The 22,806-nt window shown below is 40.8% G+C and overlaps 3 protein-coding genes and 1 pseudogene across 5 annotated transcripts; 2 read left to right on the top strand and 2 right to left on the bottom strand.

Moving 5' to 3' along the window:
- Window positions 1–910: 910 nt before the first annotated feature.
- On the top strand, window positions 911–3,325 carry LOC102709859. Its single transcript, XM_015839916.2, has 5 exons — window positions 911–976; window positions 1,063–1,511; window positions 1,605–1,728; window positions 1,858–1,938; window positions 2,164–3,325. Exon 5 carries the CDS (start codon window positions 2,254–2,256, stop codon window positions 3,202–3,204), a length of 951 nt encoding a protein of 316 aa, XP_015695402.1. The 5' UTR covers window positions 911–976; window positions 1,063–1,511; window positions 1,605–1,728; window positions 1,858–1,938; window positions 2,164–2,253; the 3' UTR covers window positions 3,205–3,325.
- A 31-nt stretch (window positions 3,326–3,356) lies between these two features.
- LOC102709580 (acyl-coenzyme A thioesterase 13-like) lies at window positions 3,357–8,280 on the bottom strand. Of its 3 annotated transcripts, XR_005812250.1 has the most exons (5): window positions 7,985–8,280; window positions 7,707–7,850; window positions 6,392–6,588; window positions 4,250–4,308; window positions 3,357–4,144 (listed from the first exon to the last, which is right to left on the bottom strand). XR_005812250.1 is itself a non-coding variant. In XM_040526396.1 (3 exons), exons 1-3 carry the CDS (start codon window positions 8,216–8,218, stop codon window positions 6,445–6,447), a joined length of 522 nt encoding a protein of 173 aa, XP_040382330.1. In that variant the 5' UTR covers window positions 8,219–8,280; the 3' UTR covers window positions 6,137–6,444. The 3 variants fall into 3 exon arrangements, 1 of the variants encoding a protein (XP_040382330.1); XR_005812249.1 differs by lacking the exon at window positions 4,250–4,308 and having other exon boundaries at window positions 3,362–4,144; XM_040526396.1 differs by lacking the exons at window positions 3,357–4,144; window positions 4,250–4,308 and having other exon boundaries at window positions 6,137–6,588.
- Window positions 8,281–9,774: 1,494 nt separating this feature from the next.
- LOC107304547 lies at window positions 9,775–13,595 on the bottom strand (annotated as a pseudogene).
- Window positions 13,596–16,940: 3,345 nt separating this feature from the next.
- Window positions 16,941–20,126, top strand: LOC102701559. The gene is made up of 2 exons (XM_006657608.3): window positions 16,941–17,382; window positions 19,623–20,126. The coding sequence occupies exons 1-2, from the start codon at window positions 17,087–17,089 to the stop codon at window positions 19,882–19,884; spliced, it is 558 nt and encodes a 185-aa protein (XP_006657671.1). The 5' UTR covers window positions 16,941–17,086; the 3' UTR covers window positions 19,885–20,126.
- The last annotated feature ends 2,680 nt before the right edge of the window (window positions 20,127–22,806 follow it).

Here is a 22,806-nt window from a genome sequence, read left to right as displayed (position 1 = left end):
CAACGGTCTGGGCTCGCGCTCCTAGTACTCGACGGTCGTCGTCGCCACCGTTGAGCCACGCTTCCCGAGCAGTCGCCGACGTCCATGAATCTGGTGCGCGCGCACGCGATCTTGGCGCGAGGAAGCTCTAAAATCCCATCCTTTGGTGCGGCGTTTTCCCCCTCAAATATCCATTCCTACCACTCTCCTTTTCACATCCACATCTGAGAAGGAGCTGAGACGACTTGAGGCGCATGGCGGGGAAGGAGTCAGCAGCAGCAAGCGTGGCAAGGAAGAGCGCGACGGCGCGGTCGCGGAAGGCTTCAGCGGCGACGCAAGGCCAGAATGGTATCTCTGCGCCACCATGCAACAGAGCCCCTCCCTCACCAGCGAGTTCAGCCCCCGTTCATGCGACAGATCCGCCCCAAATCTCCCCCTTCTCCATCTCTCACCAGTTTCCCGGTGCTGCACCATCCACTGGTGGCCGCTTTCCCGGCGCCCCAAACTCCACAGCGGCTCAATCTCCATGGATGCCTCCTCGTCCAGTGCATCCTTCATATTTCGATCCATCACACTGGTATGATGTAACTACAAATGTTATACTGATTACTTTTCCAATTAAAGATTGAATTTTCAGATTTTATATGTACAATCTAGTTTTAGATATGATCACTTTATATATGCTTTCAGATTTCGTTTGTACAATCTATTTTCAGAAACTAGAATGATTATATATGCTCAGAACATGTAATTTATACTACGCAGGGATATTGAAACAGTTCCAGATGGTGGTTTTCTCAATTTTATCCAAAGCCAAACTAGCCAAAATAATGAAAACTTTCACTTTACTGAAAATATCAGCCACTCTACCCAATTTAATGAGTCAGCATCATATGAAGGAAGTGATAGCAGTCCCCTGTTGGAACCAACTGAAAATCCAGAGCATGTTAGGAAGGAGAAGCGTATATTTTAGAGTGCAGAAGAAGACTCCAGGCTGGTGAGTTCACTATACAAAAATGCTCTGGAATTTGAACTAATCAATAAATTATTGTTTTAACTTGCATATGTTTTACTCATTTCTAGATGAGTGCATGGCTGAAATGTTCACTAGATTCAATTCAAGAGACTATGGTTTCCAATGATATACCAAGACCACTTGAACAGAAAGCAGCAAAGAGAGCACTTTATGAATCAAAGGGACAACAACCAGCAGATGGTGATGATGATGATGTACAAGTCCTCAAAGAAGCACAAACAAATAGAATGAAGAGGCGCCTATGTTTAGTTCCCACTATCTATGCATTTACTTTTTTTTTTGTGATCATGCGCATGAATGTGAAGAATTGCCTATGTGTTCCCACTATGGATGTGTATATATAGGACCTATGTATACATACTAGCTGTTCTGTACAAACATCTTGTGATGGCTACTAGCACATCATCGGCAGGTGAACTGGGAGAACATGCCTCTCTTGATGATCTTGTTCTGGATCCATACCAGTTTCAGGGTGCCCCATGCGAAGATCAATCAGGTACTAGCTATTCTGTACCTATCATTCATTCTAGCTTTTATATAAATCTGCTATATTCTTGACTGTAGATATTTTGGATGATTATCAAATCAGTATCCCACCCAAGATATATGGCTCATGGACAAGAGATACTTCTAGCCTTCTCAGGGAAAGACATTTACTTGGTTCTAGTAAATTACAGTCACTTTTTATTCATCTGGGCCCTTTGTCTCATCAGGTATACCTTTGAGTGCATGGTTCAAAATCAGATACATTTTAAGTACATGTATTACATGGACTTTTCAGTAGATTAATTAGTTGGACTTGAAGATCAAATTTCACCAGTTTCAGTCATGATTATGTACAGATTTAGATGATGTAGAGATGGGAGAAGAAACACCAGTTTTAGATGATGCAGAGATGGAAGAAGATGAACTTTCTGATTCAGGTATATATATATATATATATCATGTGATGGCCAATCTGTATGACTGAAATTTATGACCGTATGCTTGAAATTTAATCTGTAAAATATAAGATTTTCTTCTAATTTTGCTAGTACATCCTTTGTTGTACTGTATGTTTGAACGTTTCATCTGTACCTGTTTTTTTTGCTAGCCAATCTATAACCAATTTTTCTTTCTAATCTGTAGCTGATTTTTTTAACGTGCAGAGTTCCATGATATTGACCCCGCAGACATATACACTATGGAAGATTTCATGGTAGAAGAAGAAATAATGGCAAAAATAGAAAATAGAATTCATGAGAAGAGGAAAGTTGGAGGTGCTAATTAGAATGCTAGCATATGGAACCTTAGCAGACCAACTCGATGAGGAGTTAAAAATTGGTGAAAGCACTGCTTTGGAGTGTTTGGGAAAATTTGCCAAAGGGATCATCGAATGTTTTGGCTCTGAGTACTTGCATCCACCAACAGTACAAGAAATTGAAAAACTAGTCCAAGATAATGAGGCCCAAGGTTTTCCAGGAATGTTAGGAAGTATAGACTGTATGCATTGGATATGGAAGAATTGTCCCAAAGCATGGAGAGGAATGTTCACTCGTGGTGACAAAGGAATGCCTACAATGATCCTTGAAGCGGTAGCATCACAAGATCTTCGAATCTGGCATTGCTTCTTTGGTGTAGCGGGTGCTCAGAATGACATCAATGTATTGAACAAGTCATCATTGTTCATTGAAGCGATAAAAGGGAAAGCTCCACGGGTTCATTACAACGTAAATAGGAATGATTATGAAGCTGGGTACTATCTTGCCGATAAAATTTATCCAGAATGGGCGGCCTTTGTCAAGTCTATATCAAGACCTCAAACAGAGAAAGACAAATTGTTTTCAGTGAAACAAGAATCGGTAAGAAAGGATGTTGAGTGTGCATTTGGTGTTTTGCAATCTCGTTTTAATATTGTTTGTCGGCCAGCACGCTTTTGGCACCGGGAAGATGTTGTGAACATAATGCAAACTTGCGTTATTCTTCACAACAAGATAGTTAATGATGAAAAGGAGTTAGTTAAAATTCCAATCGATTTGAATGAAAATCCTAGTGCATCATTTGCACTGCCGCCCGAAGTTGGTACATCTTCAAATCCAAACCAGAAATATGCGGCTCTTCTGCGGAGACATGCACATCTTCATGATCGACCAACCCATGTCAAGCTCCAAGATGATTTAGTAGAACATATATGGCATCGCTTTGGATAGAAAAAATAGCTCATATATTTATCTATGCATATATAACTTAACTATATGTTATCTACCTATGGATGTAATGCGTAATGTCATTTTAAGTACTAAGTATGTCTAAAATATTGCTGAGGTGTGTAGCAACACAATTATATACAAAGATATATTCATGATTGATCTACGGTTGCATGTAGAGTATTAAACAACCAAACAGACAACTAGTTGTCTTTTGGGTTGAAGGAGTTGTCTGTTAAGCTGTCTGTTTAGCACTGAACAGACGGCTGTCGTCTAAACCATTGCGGGTGCCCTTAGTCGTGAACAGATCTCGGCCATCCCGAATCCACAAATAGCACCCTCATATCCCATCCAACAACAGCAAGCACATTCCTACTTGTGTAATGATGCATGTTCCTATGCTCATTAGCAGTGTCAGAGTGAACCACCATAGGAACGTGTGTTCCGTTCACTGCCCCAACCGAAGAATAAAAGGGATGGTATCTAGGATCATCCATCCATTATAAGATGATGCACCATTTCAAAATTAGGGTCAGCTGGCTTAACAATATCTGCAGCTAGCATGGCAACCAAATTGAGGATGCGATGGAAATATCGGGAAATGGTAGACCCTAAACTAACCAACCTATTGTTGGCAACTCCGTTGCCTTGCGAACCTGCCATGATAAATAAGAAAATCCCAAGTGCGTACCGAGTAGTCAGCAGCCAATGCAATGCATGAATCAGGTCTGCAGCTAGACGAAACATTCCCCCCTACATTGTGTTGCATCACTCATGGTTTGCATCACCCATTCAATCCCAGATTGCTGAGGAATCCTTGCTGCCACCCGTTGAGCAATGTTCAACTCCAACGACTCAAGCAGCGCAAATAGCACCTCATCTTCTTCTTCGGTAGTGTGGCCGCTACCATCCAAGCTTGCAAGATCCGAACCGGAACTCATGTCTGTTTGAAATGAATTAATATTGGCTGGTTAGGAGCAAACTTAGTAATAAAACCTCATTAATTGATGGCGATGCGTGCAGAAGCTAGCAACTTTAGTAATAAAACCTCATTAATATGTAGATTCATCGTGAAGTATATTTTCATGCCGTCAACTTTATCCTTTCCTACAATATGCCACCAAGTTCAACAAATGTTTCTACAATATGTCATTGGATAGTCCTTTTAAAAAAAACACTCAAATGCCATAAGGACTGATCGTTGATGTTTTTAGTCTCCTTGCAATTCACAGAAATATGCGTTTATGTTTTTTTATTTCTTAACAAGTTATTTTTGTGTGGTATATGAGAGAGAAACCACTTGCACGAAAGTATTTTGTGCAGCATATGAAGAGAGTTTACATTAAAAACAGCAACACGAAAATAGTGTTCTATGTAGCATATGATAGACAAACTATATTTCACATTGTGTAAGAACGCTAATAAAAAAGTCCATATTTTTTTTATGCTTCTAAATAGACTAAATCAATTGTTAACCTTATATATCTTATATAATCATTTTGGGATTTTTTTTTTTGGGGAAGAAACTACCTGGACCAATTGCATATTGTGAAACAATCGATAAATGTAATGGCATATTAAAAAAGAGGCAATGTTAATGAAAATCATCGAACCAAAATAAACTCAGCGGTAAAGAGTCATTTTTGTCTATTTTCATATTATCTATTTCTGGCCAGACTTTCTTTTATAAAATTGGTTAAACTTCAAATGGCTTGATTTACGAAAAACCTAGAATGTTTTTTTTTTGTTTGTGAGGGGTGGGGGTAGACCAATCACCTTTTTTCGGTCCTAATTGTTAGGACATCCGTCCTAAAATAAGATCATTTTTTATATCTTGATACAATGTTTGACTCAGTGTCTTATTTGAAATTTTTTTGCGATTAATATTTTTATTCTTACTGGATGATAAAACATAAATAGTATTTTATGTGTGACTAATTTTTTTTAGTTTTTGTATATTTTTTTAAATAAGACGAATGGTCAAAGCGTTGGACACATAAATTAAAAAATGAAGTTATTATGATCAGTTACATTCTAATGCTCTCTCAGTTGTTTCAATGAAACACTGAAATATGAATATTGTGAAGTGGAGGACAATGAGATTAAGATTAAAGTGTGAAATAAAACATGAAGTAGTGATTGTTTATTTGCAAATAGAAAATAATTTGTAAATAAAACTTTTTGATATGTGTTCTTAGAGCATCTCCAACGAACTGGCTATCCAACTCTCCGAGCTAAAATTTAGAGTTTGATGAAAAAAAGCCTTCCAACAAGTCAACAGACTTGGCATCCAGATGGCCATCTGGATAGCCAAACCAGCCCTCCAACTTGCCAAATTTGACCACCCAAACCAAGCTTGTCATCCATGGGTCCCACGCGTGGGTCACTGCCCTACTACACTGCCAAGTCGTCGCCCATCCAGATCACCGGAGCAAGCCGTCGTTGGAGCAAACCCCACGCCGCGCCGCCAGCCTGGCGCTGTGCCGGTGCTGCCTCCCCGCGGTCGGCCGTGCCGCCATATCCCCACCCTGCGGCCAGCCGACCGCACCGCCTCCCCGCGCTGCCCGCTGTGGCGCCGTGCCGGCGCTGCCTCCCGCGACTCCCTTCGCCACCGCCTGCCTCAGGTGAGAAAAAAAAGAAAAGAGGGAGAAAAAGAAAAGAGATCGAGGGAGAGGGAGAGAAGAGGATGACACGTGGGACCTAGCTGTCATGGACTCGGAATAGAGAGGGTGGATGGAGAGACTGTTAGAGTAAAAAACGAATTTGAGTGGTCAAATAAAATGAGGAGTGGCTAAATAAGTATTTGGAGAGTCCAATTTGAGCTGTATGTTAGAGATGCTCTTAGGGATGTAAAAGCCAAAACTGAAAAAAAAATTATAATAAAAAAATCTCACAATCTAATCTAAATTTAAGATTGAAAATTCAAATTTTGGGTTATAAGTATAAGCAGAAACGAAAAGATAGGGCTAGAAGTCCACATCTCATGATATAAAAGACATGAATTGTTGTCGATTGAAGTGCCGCATGACAATTGACAAGGAGTCAAGGATGTTCAGGAGGTTGAATGGAAGCAGCCCTTGGAAACATCTGAGCTTTGGATGGCTAGTGGATAGGCAGATGAGAATGTTTTGATCTATATCTGTGAAATGAGGCAAATACAGATTTCTTATAAATATACGTGTATGTATACCATTATTGTTGTGTAAACAGACACGCTATCGTAGTGTCGTCCATGGTGATTATTCACAGGCTCGACACGGGCATGATATAGAAGGTGGCTCGAGACAAGTAGCAGAGCTTCTTGGTTTCCTTGAGCCTAAACTCAACCGTGGTAACCACCACAGATCTGCCCTTCCTGAGTATCTGCGCTTCGACTTCCATTTCAGACTGCATCAACAAAGGCAATAAGCATCAGGGAAAACAAGGGGTTGTGATTTTTATGTTTTGCCTTGAAATGGACTGTGTTTTCCTAATGGTAAATGCTGTTGTGTGTTTCTGGCACAAGGAACATTTTTAAACAGGTAATCCTAATCCAGTATGGATGAATTCTGGAATCAGGATTGTTCCCATGTAACACCAGTTTCCATTGGCAACAAAGATGCATATATGTCAATCCAATTTTACAATGAAAAAAAGCAACAGTACAAATCACAGGGGATGTACCAAAAGGCCACAATTTAAGGCACAAAAAAGAGAATGATGGTCATTTCACCATCTCGTTGGTACTCAATATTGCTCGTGTGCATTCTAACTGGATGATTGGATATATTATGGAAAAATGAAAATTGTTCATATGGATGATTACATATTATAAGCTAACAAACAGCTTAGAAAAAATTATTTAAGAAATACTGATAAACAAAGTTTTTGGAGAAATCATACAATTAGAAGCATGAAATGAATGATTCGCAAATAATGCCATCCCAATAATCCAAAAAGAACAGGGATATATCCAATTGGATACTAGTATGCTTACTTTAGTAAGGATGTGTTCCATACGGCTAATGGACATAGGGATTATGTTTTCCAAAAAAATGATTTCTTCATAACTTTCTATACATATCAACATTGCTACGACCATTTTTTAAACATTTAAGTCTTCCCTGTAAACAAACAGATCATCCAACAGCCTTCATCCGTATTTCATCTAAAAGAATAGGCCCTAATCCTTCCAAGAAAATCCGCCTAATATACGATACATATAGGAAACCCCATTAGATCATCCACCGTGTTACAGCCTTGAGATTTATCCTAGACAACATATTTATCTTAGATTTTGGCATTTGTGACGAAACCAAAACAGGACCAGCCCTTTGACGACTATCCAGTATCAATACCTCAATCAGATATGCTAGCTCACCGTAGTCAATTCTCCCCCCAATTCCCCAAGATGGGAAGCATACAACATGTACAACAAATTTTGGGTTGACGATGCATTTTATGATCTGAAAAGGAAAAGAAAAAAAAAGGTTCGCCTGCTGGGAGAGGGATCGGAGTGTTCTCACATTGAGGCGCGCGGCGGAGAGATAGGCGGTGCTGAGCTCGCCGAGGAACATCTCCTTGTCCCCGACCGCGGCGCGCGCGCACGCCATCCCGACGGCCTCCGCTACGCCCATCACCATGCCGCCGTGGATCGTGTTGTACGCGTTCTGCACACACACACACACACGGCGTCACCCCCCGTCGGTCAGAGCGATCTGAGCAAGCAGCGTCACACCCACTAGGGTAGGGTAGGGTAGGGGCAGGAGGGGGATGGTAAGGTCGACGGATGAGAACGGCTCACGATGGCGGCGTGGGAGATGGTGAGCGTGCAGGAGACGCGCGGCGGGCCGGCCGCGGAGACGGTGGCGGAGGAGAGGACCCCCCGGACGAGCGCGGAGTAGGCGTCGGAGCGATCCGCGGCGGCCGGGAGGGGCGCGTCCACGCCGAGGCCCCGGAAGAAGCGCTGCGTCCACTCGCGGGACTCCGCAGGCGACGGCTTCCTCCGCTCCTCCCCCTCCCCCTCCGGCGGCGGCATCTCCTCCTCGCTTCGCCCGCTGCTCGCTGCTCCGGCCGGCGGGGGAGACTTTTTATTGTTAATTTTATTTTTAAAAATATTTAAAAACTTACGAACTCCTTCCTATAATAACCTTATTTTTTGTTTTTTTCCGTATCCAATGTTTGACCATTCGTCTTATTTAAAAATTTATAAAAAAACTAAAAAAATTAGTCACACATAAAGTACTATTTATATTTTATCATCTACTAAAAATAAAAATATTAATCACAAAAAAATTCAAATAAAACGAAAAGTTAAAACATTCTATCAAAAACTGAAAACAATCTTATTTCGAGACATTTTCCTTCAAAAGCTTACAAAACGAACGTCATCTGACGTGCTAGACAACAAGTGGTCCGCCAGGGGCTTTTTCCTAGACAGGCCCCTTAAAAACCATCTAGTGGGACGTTTTATCGATAGTAAATGATCATATGTAAGAAGACAGTAGGTAATTTTATAAGCGGCCTCTTTAAATCCTCTGGTAATTTTGCAAACGGCCCTAACTACTGATAAAACACACTTACAAAGGACGACAAGAGGGCCGCATGCAAAATTCCACCCACCTCCAACGGCCATCTCCGCACACCACTTGTCATCTGCCACGTCATCTATCGCGTTCAATCAGAGAGTGTTTTATATATCACGTTCAATCAGAGGGTGTTTTATATATCGTGCCCGAGGAGATTAGTTCTATAATTTTTAAATAAAAATTATATTTCTGTGGATTTTTTAAAAAATAAATTTAATAATAAGAAAAATTCGAGCTGGGGATTAGACGGGCCTAAAGCACGGAGGCGTAAAAAAACACGGCCCATAATTAGGATCGGTCTGCACTGCCCAATAGCCGGGTAGGGCTCTGCGGCGAGGCCTGGCCTTCTGGCAAGGTATCCGATGTCCTAAAGTTTTGTTTTGATCTTTTACCATTTTTAATAAAATATGTCAATGTGCCATATTTTTATATAAAAAATTACGTATCTGATACGATGTGTCTTAAGATACCGGAATGTTTAAAAAAAAAACCTCTCGAGAAACCATAAACATCGAACAAACTGTTCCATCGACTGCATCAGTCCAAGCACAAACAAGTACACATCAAACTGCGATTTGCCAGCCGCCAGACCCTTGAACCTGTATTCTTTTTCTGAAACCGAAACGAGAAATCGATTACGGACGAATTTAGGTGGTGTTTAATTGTCAAAATTTTTTGACAAAAATATCACATTGAATGTTTGACCAGATGTCGTAAGGGGTTTTTGAACAAGAATAAAAAAATGAATTTCACAGCTAGTCTAGAAACCGCGAGAAGAATCTTTGGAGCCTAATTAATCCGTTATAAGCACATGTTGGTTACGGTAGCACTTATGGCTAATCATGGACTAATTAGGCTTAAAAAATTCGTCTCAAGATTTCTTACATAACTGTGTAATTATTTTTTTGGTTCATCTATATTTAATGTTTTATTTAATGTTTTATTTAGATGTTCAAAAATTCGATACGATGTTTTTGGAAAAAAATTTTAGAAACTAAACAAGGTCTTATTCAGGCTTCAGACCCTGACGATCACCGCCGTGACCATTGTAGTACTCCAGCTGCAGCTCCACCTCGCCGCACTCGACGCCGCCGAGCCTCAGCACCAGGCTCTGCGCCGCCTTCCCGCCGACGCCGACCACACCACGGAGCTCCGCGCCGCGAGGCCGCAGTTCGTCCCGGTGCTCGCCGGCGCCGTCGTCTCCAGGACAACGGCGCCACCGCTGCCGCCGTCTTTGTCGTCGACAGCGGCGTGAGGACGATGACGACGACGGGCCTCCGCGGCCGCCTCCACGAGCGGCCGGAGCTCGAAAAACGCCGAGCCCATCGGGTCGTCGACGAACGTGTCGCGATCGTAGACTTCCTGGAGCAAGGAAGTGGAGAGATTAAAGTGGCAGTTTGGATCCAGTGACTTTTTTATCACTTATCGTATCGGATGTTTGAACTTTAATTACAAGTATTAAATATAGACCGATAACATAGACAAGCATGGTCAGGAGAGCCATGGAGGCACACCGCTCGAGGATCACTGGAGATTCAATACGTACTACCTCCGTCCCATAATAACTTTATTTTCTGTTTTTCCGTGTCCAACATTTGACCATTTATCTTATTTAAATTTGTTTTGCGATTAATATTTTTATTGTTACTAGATGATAAAATATGAATAGTACTTTATACATGACTAACTTTTTTATAAATTTTTCAAATAAGATGAATGGTCAAACATTGGACACGGAAAAACAAAAAATGAAGTTATTACGGGACGGAGGTAGTATTTCGTAAACTGGAATTCAGATAATTTGGTCTTTTTAAAAAGATCCAAAAAATGTATTTAATGAATGGTCTTTTTACCGTAGGAATGTTATTGGCGTCGTCGTTGAACATGACGGCGTCAATATCATTGGTGCCATTATCCAGGTCATTATGTTATGCTCACGTGGCTGGAGGACGGCACCAACGATATTGACGTCGTCCTGGTCAACGACGTCAATGGTATTGTCGTGGTCAAAAAGATTTATTCACGTAATAAGTATTTTCAGGAGTCTTTTTGTAAAATAAGTTTTTAAAAATATCAAATATCAAAATTGCAGTATTGGTAGATGAAAATTAATTTATGAATAAAAAATTTATATATGCATTTTTAGTGATTAAAATCTTTGGATTAAAAATAAATTACGGTGAAATAATATAAAATTAACTCTCTTTAAGAATAAAAATTTAGATTTGGATAAGAGTGATATATGCATGCACTTACGAGTGTGACGACGAGATGGTTGAGATCTTACACGGTGAGCGTTAGGCCTTCATTCCAGACTGGATTAGTGTTTTTCCTTACCGTACGAGTCCTCACCTCCTGCATTCAAGTTGCATGAATTTCTCTTTAAGGTTAATGGATAAACTTGATGCTGAATCTAGTGGCCTGTTTAAAACATCCTCCGTCCATTTCATTTCGTAATATAACAAGTTCTGATTTTTGTTTCATTTTGTACTATAACACGTTCTAAACTTTTTTCAGAGCTAAAGTTTTGACCAAGTTTGTGGAAAAGAATGGTAGTATATTCTTTTCTTTAAACTTATTTAAATTTAAAGAAACATAATTTGAGAAATGTCAAAACTTTTTATAAAATGAAATAACACGAGAATTATTCACTGGATTATAGCCTAGGATGACCTAGTACTTATTATTTGGACAAATTAAACATTATAGAAAATTAATAGACCTAACAAATACTCGTTCCGATAAAAAAATATTTATAGTTTAGAGTAAGATTTGATCGAACTTTTAAAATACTAACCATCAATTATTTCTTAAATGCCTTTTTAAATTCAAAACGGACACTATGTAGATTTTCCTCAAAAGGTACTGTCGATAATATCATAAACTTATTTGATTTTATAAATTTATTCTAACAAAAATTAGTTGCCAGAACTTTATAAAATTTGACTAAGTCTTGTCCTAAACGATAAATATTTTTAACTGAAGTGAGGAGCTTAAAACAAACACGGTGTAAAGTTAAACTATGTATTAATATATATAAATATATATATATATATATATATTTATTTGAGAAAGCGCATCTAATGCATCGATCAAATTATCGTCTGCAATAATCTCTGGCCATGGCTCGAGGTTTCCTTGGCAGCCCATATATACTTTTACACGGTCATTTAAAAATTGTATATAATTATTTTTTCTTACGATTTGATTTATTATTAAAATAATTTTAAATGTGATCCATAACTTTATATATTTAAAAGAAATAAACAAGACAAAAAGTTAATTATATATATATAAGTCAGACGTGTAAAAAATAATAATCGGAAGGAGTATATCGCTTGGGTCCCTTCTTCTCTCTTCACGGCTTCACGCCCCATATGACAGCCTCACGGGCACATGAGAGCATGCACAGTGCATAGAGTTTCATCAAGAAGTCTCATTAAAAAAGTGATGCCACCTAGGACCAAGTCATAGATAGGATACATTCTCTATAATACATAATGCCTCATATGGGACTCACCTAAACTTTTTCTTTTTTTAATGTCTCAGCCTATCTCCTTCTCTCCATCTCTCCCTCTCTTTTCTCTCTCTCGCGGCGACGGCACGTCCCGGCGGTTCTCCTTCTCTCCATCTCTCCCTCTCTTTTCTCTCTCTCGCGGCGACGGCACGTCCCGGCGGCGACGCGTCCCGGTGGGCGACGGCACGTCCCGGCGGCGACGCGTCCCGGTGGGCGACGGCACGTCCCAGCGATGGCGCGTCCCGGCGGACAACGACGACCTCGGCTGCGGCGCTCCGGGATCTAGCGGCGACGGGCGGGTGAGGTCGGCGTCCTGCAGGGGACGGAGAGCTTCATGGGGGGTGCGGCTCATCCGAGCTAGACGGAAAAATTTTAGATGGGGAGGGATGAGGCTACTTGACACATCACCGCATAGTGCATGCTCGCTGTTGGGAACGTCTCAACACGTGTCAGACACTGTCCTAGGCGATGACGGTACTACAGCGAGTCGTCACCTGAAACGAGTCCCACATGGAGTAGTAGAGGAGGTCCGGCGTTGTTCTCGTTGGCGTGGTGCGCTCGCATGCTTCACTGGCCGTCGCGTGAGAGCCGTGAGCCCACACGCACGCAACACGAAAAACCTCGCGCGGATCATAAACTAAATCGAATTTTCTAAACAGTTGTCCGTAGCAAATTGCATGGAAAACTTTCAGTTTTTTGAGCCATAGGATACATTTTGAGAATCCTGCTAGCTAAGGGTAAAATATTTTCAGCGCATGCCGAAAAGGGGAAATCAAACTTGGGCAAGCGAACTGAAAGCAGGCGCGGCTACTGCAGCCACACGTTTGTTTTTGGGTTAATTAGTTCCATGCCATTGTAAATTTGCCGATTTAGCAAAATACCACTACTATTTATAAAATTGGGTGAGTGTCACTGCACTTTCTTAAAATTAGAACATGCCACTCCCGTCACATTTTCATCCATTCCAAACGTTTTTCGTCTTCTTCCTTATTCTTTCATCATCTTTTTCACTTTTCTTCCATCCTCTCGACGAACAGCAGGACCACCAGGTGAGCAACACGACCTCGACGCCGCTATTAGTCCCTCTTCCACCACCATCAGTCCCTCCCCACTGCGGCATCTCGACACGGCCGTCGTCGAAGATGACCTGGATCTGGTGAGCCTACCCTCTTCTGCACCAGGAGCGGGGCGCCGTCGGAAGGAGCTCAACGGGCAGCAGCCGTCCGGATCCAGACGGGACCGGGAGGACCTCAGGACGTACGGCGGCCTACCCTCTTCTCCCGCCTGTGATGCTCCCGCTGCACCGTCATTGCGATGAAGGTGGAAAGGTCGCCTCGTCTTCCCCGGCGCTGTCCCTTTCGGCAACATCTCCTTCCAGGCCTTCCCGATCTTCGTGGTGAGATCTTCGTGGTGAGAGAGAGCTCGAGACTGAGCTTGCCATGGGATCCCTTGCTGGCTAAGCTCGAGGCTGTTGCAGTGGAGGACAATCTGCGGTGGCACATCGCTGTCGCCGACTTCTCCTTTTTGCATTGCTGCCGAGAAGGATAATTAGACGAAGAACGAAGGAAGAAGGAGAAAGGGGGAAGAAGATGGGGAAGAAGATGGAGAGAAACGGGAGAAAGAAGGAAGATGACAGAAAATGAAGGGGATGGATGAAAATCGTGACATCAATGGCATATATATAATTCTAGAAAAATAGCAGTGGTATACATCCGATTTCGAAAATAGTAATTATATTTTTCTAAATCAGTGAATTGCAATGGCATAAACTAATTAACCCTTTGTTACTTAAACTGTCAAACTGACAGTATATTTGTTAAAATTTTTAAAGAATAGTTAATTTAAAAAATACATTAATCTATTTTTTATTAACTAATATTAATTAATTATATACTAATATATTACTTTATTTTCCACGCCAATTATTTACCCGACTAATGAACGAAACCTACGTCACGTACAAAAGTTTAGTTGTTTTTCATATAATTTTGTGTATTAAAATCTGAGTTCAAGAATCAACTGAGATATATAAAATAACAAATCAATAAAGAATTTCATACAATAAATAAATCGTAAAATTTTGATAGCAGAGGCACTTGGTCCTCGCGTGTAAGAAAAAAAATTAATGGAAAGATCGAGACAAGCGGGGCTTATCTTCACTCCAAAAACAAGCTTAACACAGGTATGAGCTTTGGTACTCTAATCTCAACTTTAGCGCTTAACCACTTCACTTCTAAAAGACAAAAAATGGCAAGATCGAGTATCACATGCCGTACTTTACAAGTCACACCAATGATACTGTCGTGTACATGATACCAAAGAAGGTTGATGGCTATTTTCCACAAAGGTATTTATAAACATTTGCATTTCAAAACAACTAAACAATTTATTTCAATTAAACACCGACATGTTACACCACGTTGAATCAGGTCCAGCCATTCACCTTAACAACACTATGTCACATTGAACATGCTTTATGTGGGATAACTAGATATGGGGTATACATAATCTGTATGTATCTGTATAGAGAAAGGGTGCCAAGTAAGTAAGGATAAATATAATCTTGTACTAGGTTGGTTAGGAGTTCGGCAATATCCATATTGTATCCATGGGTTGTCGGATATCTGGGCTAGATAGGCTTGATCTTATCATATTAGGTCTTTATCTATAACCTTGTCTCTCGGTATATAAGGAGGTAGGTCCTCAGAGGGACACGATATACTAGATTGGTGAGTTCATTGTTGATCCATTCTTCACTGAAATACAAATTCAAGCATGAGCAGGGTATTGTCTTATGTTGAGAGCCTGAACCTGGGTAATCCCTTATCTACTGCTTAACCATTGATTTATGTGTCTCGCTTGCCACCCCCTAGTTTTAATGCCAATCTAGATCATTGACACTTCAATTCATCCATCTAAACTTACCTAGTTCATTAAAGTCAAATTAAATTAAATTTAAAATAGTGATGCTAAACATAGTGAAGCTCGAACGATCACCTATAACCACGAGCATAACTATTCGAATAAATTTACTCTAACTAGACGTGTACAATTTTACCCACAAGACACACCCACGACACGTTTTTGTGTTATGAATGCCATTACGACATCTTGAAAAGGGATTATGGCAGGATCATCTACATAACACCGTCATAATCATCCACACCATGCTGAGGTTACACCCCCTACATAGGCACCCTTGGCGAGCAAGCTACCCTTTACGTCACGGTGGATTGGGCTTCCGATCAACTCTACCCTGGGCCGACCTAACTCCATTATGCCTACTCTCGCCTTGGAGCCTAGGAGAGAAAAGAGCTATACTTTCAATCTAGTTGTTGCCCATACTAACTTGTGGTAAGTACGGTTTGTTTCACAAGGATTTCCCAATGAACCAATACTTAATTGGCATGGTGCGACAAGCAAAACCATACACCCACAACTCACCATTAAGTATGATTTAATTTAGTAATTATGACCATTAACACATGGTCAAGGAAAACTTTAAGCTCGTAGCTCTACATATGATCATGATATAAGATGACTAATTAACCATGAGAGAGGTAAATTATACCATGCCCTATTTCTAGCTGGATCACAAGAGTGACACAAGCTAGTCAAATTATTACTCAAGGTTACAAGGTACTAGTATTTATGTAAACATGACCGCAAACAAGCATATGGGCATTCCATAGTCCAGTGTAATTAAATAAAACATGCACTTTATTTAGCGAAAGGAAATTATTTCTCAATATGGGATCAAAATGCTCAAGAATTGGGATGTGTGACTTGCCTTGCTTCTTCAAACAATCCTCCGAACACTTTCCTTTACTGTCATGAAGTTTGACCTGGCGGATCCTATGCATTGACATGCTAAACAAGGAATAAAAACTAATAAAGGTCATTGAAATAGTACTGAAAAGTAAGAAAAATACGTAGAGCTCAATCTTAGAAGAATTGTGAGACTTGAATGACAAATTCGTATAAATTAGTTATGGATTTTTAAGGTTTCGAGCCATTAAAATGTAATTTCTGGAATTTAATTTGATCTATGACATAATAATTATTTATTTCTATTAAGTAAAAGAAGATTGACTGCGTCAGCCCTTAAAGGGAGAGAGATAAGTTAGTGAAGTGACTGACCCGCATGTCAAAGAAAAGGAGGGCACATGTCTATTGCCGACTGAGTCCATAGATGAGAGTATGTTAGCGTACCACGTGGCTTCACGATGTGACAAGCACAATGAACACCGCTAACGTGGCAAATCACTCGTAGCCACATAGACGACCATGTGGATGTCCAAGATTAGCTCACGAGTAGCTCACGGATTCTCGCTAGTTTCGCCCCTGTAGCAGCGGCAAATTGTAAACCCTAGTGACGGCCGACGAGCGGTGAAGCCAGGCTCGCTGTCCGTCCCGTCGGAAGTCGTAACACGTGAAATCAGCCACCAACCCGACGCGAGGGGAAATCAATAAAATAAGCCACCGACAGGTGGGACCACCGTCAGTTAGCCCGTCCACCTCCACACTCACCCCCCCCCCCCCCCCCCCCCCCCCCCCCCCCCCCAAACCCACGCCACCAGCACCGGATCCTGATGTGCTACCGCCACCGCCTCACCTCACTCACCCCACCGACACGCACCCAAAAAAAAAAAAAGCAAACCACACACACACGCGCGCTTACCCCTTACCCGCCGCAGCCGCAGCCGCAGCCGCAGCATTTAACGCGGCACGAGGAGAGTGGGGAGCGTCACGAGCGTGAGCACACAGCACACACCACCCGCGGCGGCAGCAAGCGGCAGCGATGGCGTCCATCATCGTGCTCGTCTCCGTGCTCCTCCTCGACGTCATCGCCTTCGGCCTCGCCGTCGCCGCCGAGCAGCGCCGCAGCAAGGCGACCGTGACGCCCGACATGGTCAAGGAGTACGACTACTGCGTCTACGACTCCGACATCGCCACGGGCTACGGCGTCGGCGCGCTCCTCCTCCTCCTCGCCGCGCAGGTCGTCGTCATGCTCGCCAGCAAGTGCTTCTGCTGCGGCCGCGGCCTCAAGCCCGGGGGGTCCCGCGCCTGCGCCCTCATCCTCTTCCTCTTCGCATGGTAAGCCCCCCCCCCAAAAAAAAAAAAATCAAATCAAATGCTAATTAACCACCAAACGCTTTGCCTTCTCCTGCTCACCTTTTGAGATCTCGGGGGTGTTCATCTTATTTTCGTTCCTTCCTTGTCTTCTGGATCTGGGTCGGCGGTAGTTTAATCCGCGTAGTGATTTCTAGCTAGATCTATCGCTGTGGTTGGAGTTCACGGCACGCAGCATCAGTTCAGATCCGGTTGCTGTGGACAATGCGGGGATCGGATCCGGTGGTTTTAGCAGATCTTGTATTGCACTTCTGAGTGCGCCCTTAGTTAGTAGGTAGGAGGATCTAAAGGGCAATTATTGGATGATATATTTATGCTTGGTTGGGTATTAATTTATAACAAATTAGAACCAATTTTCATCAGTGGACTATGCTTTTGAGCTGTTCTGCTCATTCACTCGCTATAATTTTAGTCTAAAAAGCTGCGCATCAGGTCGTAATGCTGTATTCAGATGCAAAAGTGGTTCTTCCTTTAGATCTATTAGGTGAACTATCTCTTTCATGCTTACCAAAATATAGTTTAAGCACATGAATGCTGCCTCGTTACGCTGACTGTGGGTGAAGGGTTGAAGTGAATTGTGGCATACACAAAGTAGTGATTTGCTGTCCATTTGTGTAAGGAAATTAGCACTACTATGATTTGTTTTTTCAGCTCGCACAGAAGGCTGCTTTCACTTTATGGCAGTTCCTTTGTCACAAATAAATCAAAAGTCAGAACTCCGAATTCAAGAGACAGGCTTGCTCGCTTTTTTCTTAGATTCACTTTTGCATTTCATTAGACTCACTGAAACTTTGTAAGCCACCTCCCATTCAAGAATCTATCCTTCCAAACATCTAAAAAAAAGAGAATCTATCCTTTCAAAGTAGCAACAGTTTACTTCAACAAATGGTAGATCTGCTATTCTGCTGGACTTCTACATGACTGCATATGTCCAACTGCTACGTCAGTGACGCATATGTCCAACTGCTACATGAGTGACTGCTTATGTCCACCTAACTGCCTCAAATGCACTTGCCCCACAAAGCACAAAGTGCTTATCACTGATTGCTTTGTAAGGATTTAACAGTTAAACGAGTTCTCCTACATCAGTTGCACTAAATAATTTTTAATTTTTAATATAGCATTGCGCTCATATTGATAAAAACTATTTTGTCTTGTTCCGCTGGTGGTACCTGTGCTATTAATTAGCCCCATTGACTTAAATAAAGTATTGACACCATGTTACTAGCCTGGCACAGCTCACTATACTATAGCTGTGTGTGACAGGGGGAATAATATTTAATATCTTTTCACAAATTTATTGATTTGTGTTGTTTTCTTAATAAACTTGGGAATATGGTCTTTCTTGAAATCAACAATTGGGATATCCCAAGAGGTTCTGAAGTCAGCATCAATTAAAAACCTTGCTTTCTTGCCTTCTTGGTGTCTTTGGTAGACAAACCTTCATGAAATAAGTTAAAAAAAAGCTTAAATATAATGTACACCTATCAATAGATACTGTCAAATGTCATCAAATCCAAATTTATTCACCCTGCTGCTGTGAGTGGTGCTTCTTGTGTCCATCACTACATACACTTAAACATGAACTACATGTTCATTAGATTCTAGGTGGAACAGATGTTTTATCGCCTACAATCTAAGGGCCCCTTTGAATTATAGGAATGAAAAAACGGAGGAATAGGAAAAGCATATGTTTCAAACAGGAATGTAAGTGTAAAATAGAGGATTGCAAAACATAAAAAAAACGTAGGAATGACCATTTGATTGGACCACAGGAAAAACACAGGAATTTAAGGAGAAATAAAGACGTAAAGGGAATTTTTCCATGAGGTTTTACTAAATTTTTTTCAAAACTTGTATAGAAAGAGGCATTCCATAAGAATTTCATAGGGTTCATTTCTTTGATTCAAAGGGCTTTGTAGAAAAAATTTCTATAGAAATAAAATTCTCTAAAATTCCTATAAATTTTCTTTGAATCAAAGTAGGCCTAAATGTAATCTGGTATGTATCCATTCAACAGTTTTTGTTATATTCCTTCCTGTTGCTTCATGTTATTGACCAAACTACACTAGGGTATAAACGGTTTAGTTTTGCTTTTCATTTCTGTACATATTTGAATTTAATTATTATATGCCAACCAAATCATATCAAATACACTTTCCGTAAAATGTTTAGTCAATGAGATATTTCGTGTTCATTGGCAGGTTGACCTTCCTCATTGCCGAGGCATGCTTGCTGGCTGGATCCATCCGGAATGCATACCACACCCGGTACAGGGGGATCTTTGGTGGTAACCCGCTCTCTTGCGAGACTGTGCGCAAGGGTGTCTTCGCTGCTGGTGCGGCCTTCACCTTCTTCACAGCCATCCTCAGTGAGTTCTACTACATTAGCTACTCCAAGTCCCGGGATGCTGCTGGGGGTGCCCCGTACGGTGGCTCCAACATCGGCATGGGCACTTACAGTTAAAGGAGCTTGCTGAAGGATGATCCAGTCCTTGAGTTTGTTGGATTCAAGGTGGAGCATGTGGTCTTGGAGTGCATTGTTCTTGTTGACATTACCTTAGTTACGGTGTAATTGGTTGGGTTTACTATCCCATTAGGTTGTATGAGATTACTTGGTTGGGTTGTACACTATTCGGATTATTGGATTGGCTCTGAACAAGGAATACACGTATCCTAGTATCGTAATGTGCTATTTGCCTGCTGATATGTTCTTCTCTCCTGCTTGATGTAATCCATCTCCAGATAATCATATCTTCGTAACTTCATTAATATGAGATACTGGTAAGATGGGGCCGGTAGCATGCGTCTTAAGACATACTCCCTCTTTCCATTGACGTTGGTTAGTTCAATGTCGTATATTTGTATATGAAGAGAATATTACTTATTGGTATGGAGGGAATATTACTTATTGGTTGAATTCATGCGACGTCATATATTTACATATGGAGGGAGTATTTCTTATTGGTTGATTCCTCGCATGAATTGTGTTATACGACTATCACAGTTTCTGAAGTGAAGCTTCACACCTTTTATTTTGTATCTGGCTAAACAAAGAGACGTTCTTGAAAATTTCGTCAAACCATTTAATCTACTCATGTTGGATGCATCATGTATTTCGTCCATAGAACCATAAGCTCATTTGCTACCATGGCCCCTAAGTGCTAAGTTTTTTTAGAAGTTTCTGCGGCAGCTATCTCTAGTATATATAAATATGCAATGAATACTTAAAATATATAATAAATACATCTACTATAATGTTTTGCGCTTTGCTACAGTATATAATATATATATATATTAAAAATGATGTATATGTATATTGAAATATTATGAAAACTAGCAAATGCCCGTGCTTACTCAAATACATGGTATTCACTTGTTCAAAATATTAGATTACTACCTCCGTTCCATAATAACTTTATTTTTTGTTTTTCCGTGTCCAACGTTTGACCATTCGTCTTATTTGAATTTTTTTTACGATTAATATTTTTATTGTTACTAGATGATAAAATATAAATAGTACTTTATAAGTGACTATTTTTTTAAAAATTTTAACAAAATTTTCAAATAAGACGAATGGTCAAAGATTGGACACGGAAAAACGAAAAATAAGGTTATTATGGGACGGAGGTAGTATTCTATAATATCAAAAAAATCAGGGCCATTTCTAAAAAGCTTTTTAAAGATGTAAAGATAATGTTGGCACAGTGATTTCTTTGCCAAATTGCTCGGAGAAAAACGATCTTAGGGCTTGATCCTAACACATCGCCCGGGCTGACTTGATCAATATCCATGTATAGTAGCCTAGCCTTCAGGAGACAGAGTCCTAGCCTTTATGATTACAGGCCAAAATTTAAATTTTAATCTTTAAATTTGAAGTAAATTTCAGGATTTATCTTAGTTTATTTATTAGCATTGACTTTTAAATTGCTAGAAATGTTTATAATTTTATTCACAGAATATTTTTTATTTATAAATATGCCGCTAAACAATCTATATCCCATTAAGTTGTAGTGTATGTATAGTAATAAGGAAGTACGTGGAACTGAATCGAATATTGTGATTGGTTGAGAGAAGCAAAATATATGAAGAAATTAAATGTACAAATATTATGATTAGTTAGGAAGAGAATACAGGTAGAGGAGTTAGTTGTATTTTAGAACAAAATTTAAACATAAGTATTTCTCGTTTATTTAGTAGAGATTAAGGTTATAAAGAAAATGGATGCTTTTACGGTACATTCTATTTGGCTTGGGAGTAGTGTAGTAGAATCAAATCTAACCATTGATTTGGATGTCCATTTTAAATCTAACTATGTTTTTTATAAGTATATTAAATATTTTATTTAAAACTTCGATAAGATATATTTATTAATCCATTTTAATATAATACTAGCAAAATGCCCGTGCGTTGCACCGGACTAAGTTAATTTTAATTTTATAAATTAAAATAAATTTTAAAAAAGTTTTAAAAATAAATTACGTGTTGAGTCGGGAATAGTAAAGTTTGCAAACACAGTTGATTTGGGAAACATATGTTGCATCGTGAAGATTATAATTAAGAATAGTTAATTATGCTCAATATCATAAATAAATTAAATAAGATGGGTGGTCTTTCGAGCGGCTAGTGTGGAAAAACAGATGGAATATAGCACCTCTCACTCCATCGGCAGTGGCGCACCGGCTCCATTGCAATCCTTGCGGGTCTGCTTCCGTGACCGCGATGACTTCATGGATTCCAATGAGATGAGATTGGAGAGAGAAGAGAGAGAGTGAGGGTGTGAAACCAACAATTGTTTTGGTTTATTTTGTGATGGAAAAATAGTGAAAGTGTTTTTTTTCAATTATGGCGCTCTATTTTATATAAGGATTAAAGGTCAATCAAGGTCAACGGTGAAATCGGACTAAACTCGAAAGAAGTTGAGACTCGTGACCGGGTGACAAGTTCATAGACGGACAGCATTCGAAGAAATAATTCGCAAAGAAGATGAGGGGCAGCACATATACATTGCCATACGTGCGTTCAGTATGTCAATTGTCACATGTATGGATAAGCTAGGTGGCTGGTTTGACTACTGATCGCATGCGCGCCGACGGCTCGGCCTCGGCTCAGTGGCAGGCTGGCTGGAGTCGCGCGGAGCGACTGCTGCCGGCAGTCACTGCATCACAGCCGTCCGCTGCCATCCGACGGAGGAGCGGAGCCCAAACCTTCTGTCTCGTTCACACGTTGGGGTGGCCCAGTAGCGAGCAGCCTGCAGCCTCCACCGACAGCTCCGGCCCCATAGATAGGAAAAATCGCCGCCGCCGTCTTCTGCTTGACCATCTCTCGTCGCCGTCGCCATCCCGTCGCCGAGAGCCGCGTCACCGTCACCGCCATCGCATCTCCCAGA

This window comes from Oryza brachyantha, chromosome 7, assembly GCF_000231095.2.
Source record: "Oryza brachyantha chromosome 7, ObraRS2, whole genome shotgun sequence".
Lineage (NCBI taxonomy): Eukaryota > Viridiplantae > Streptophyta > Magnoliopsida > Poales > Poaceae > Oryza > Oryza brachyantha.
Note: the sequence above shows the minus strand (reverse complement) of the source record. Positions and strands in the feature narration are given on the sequence as shown.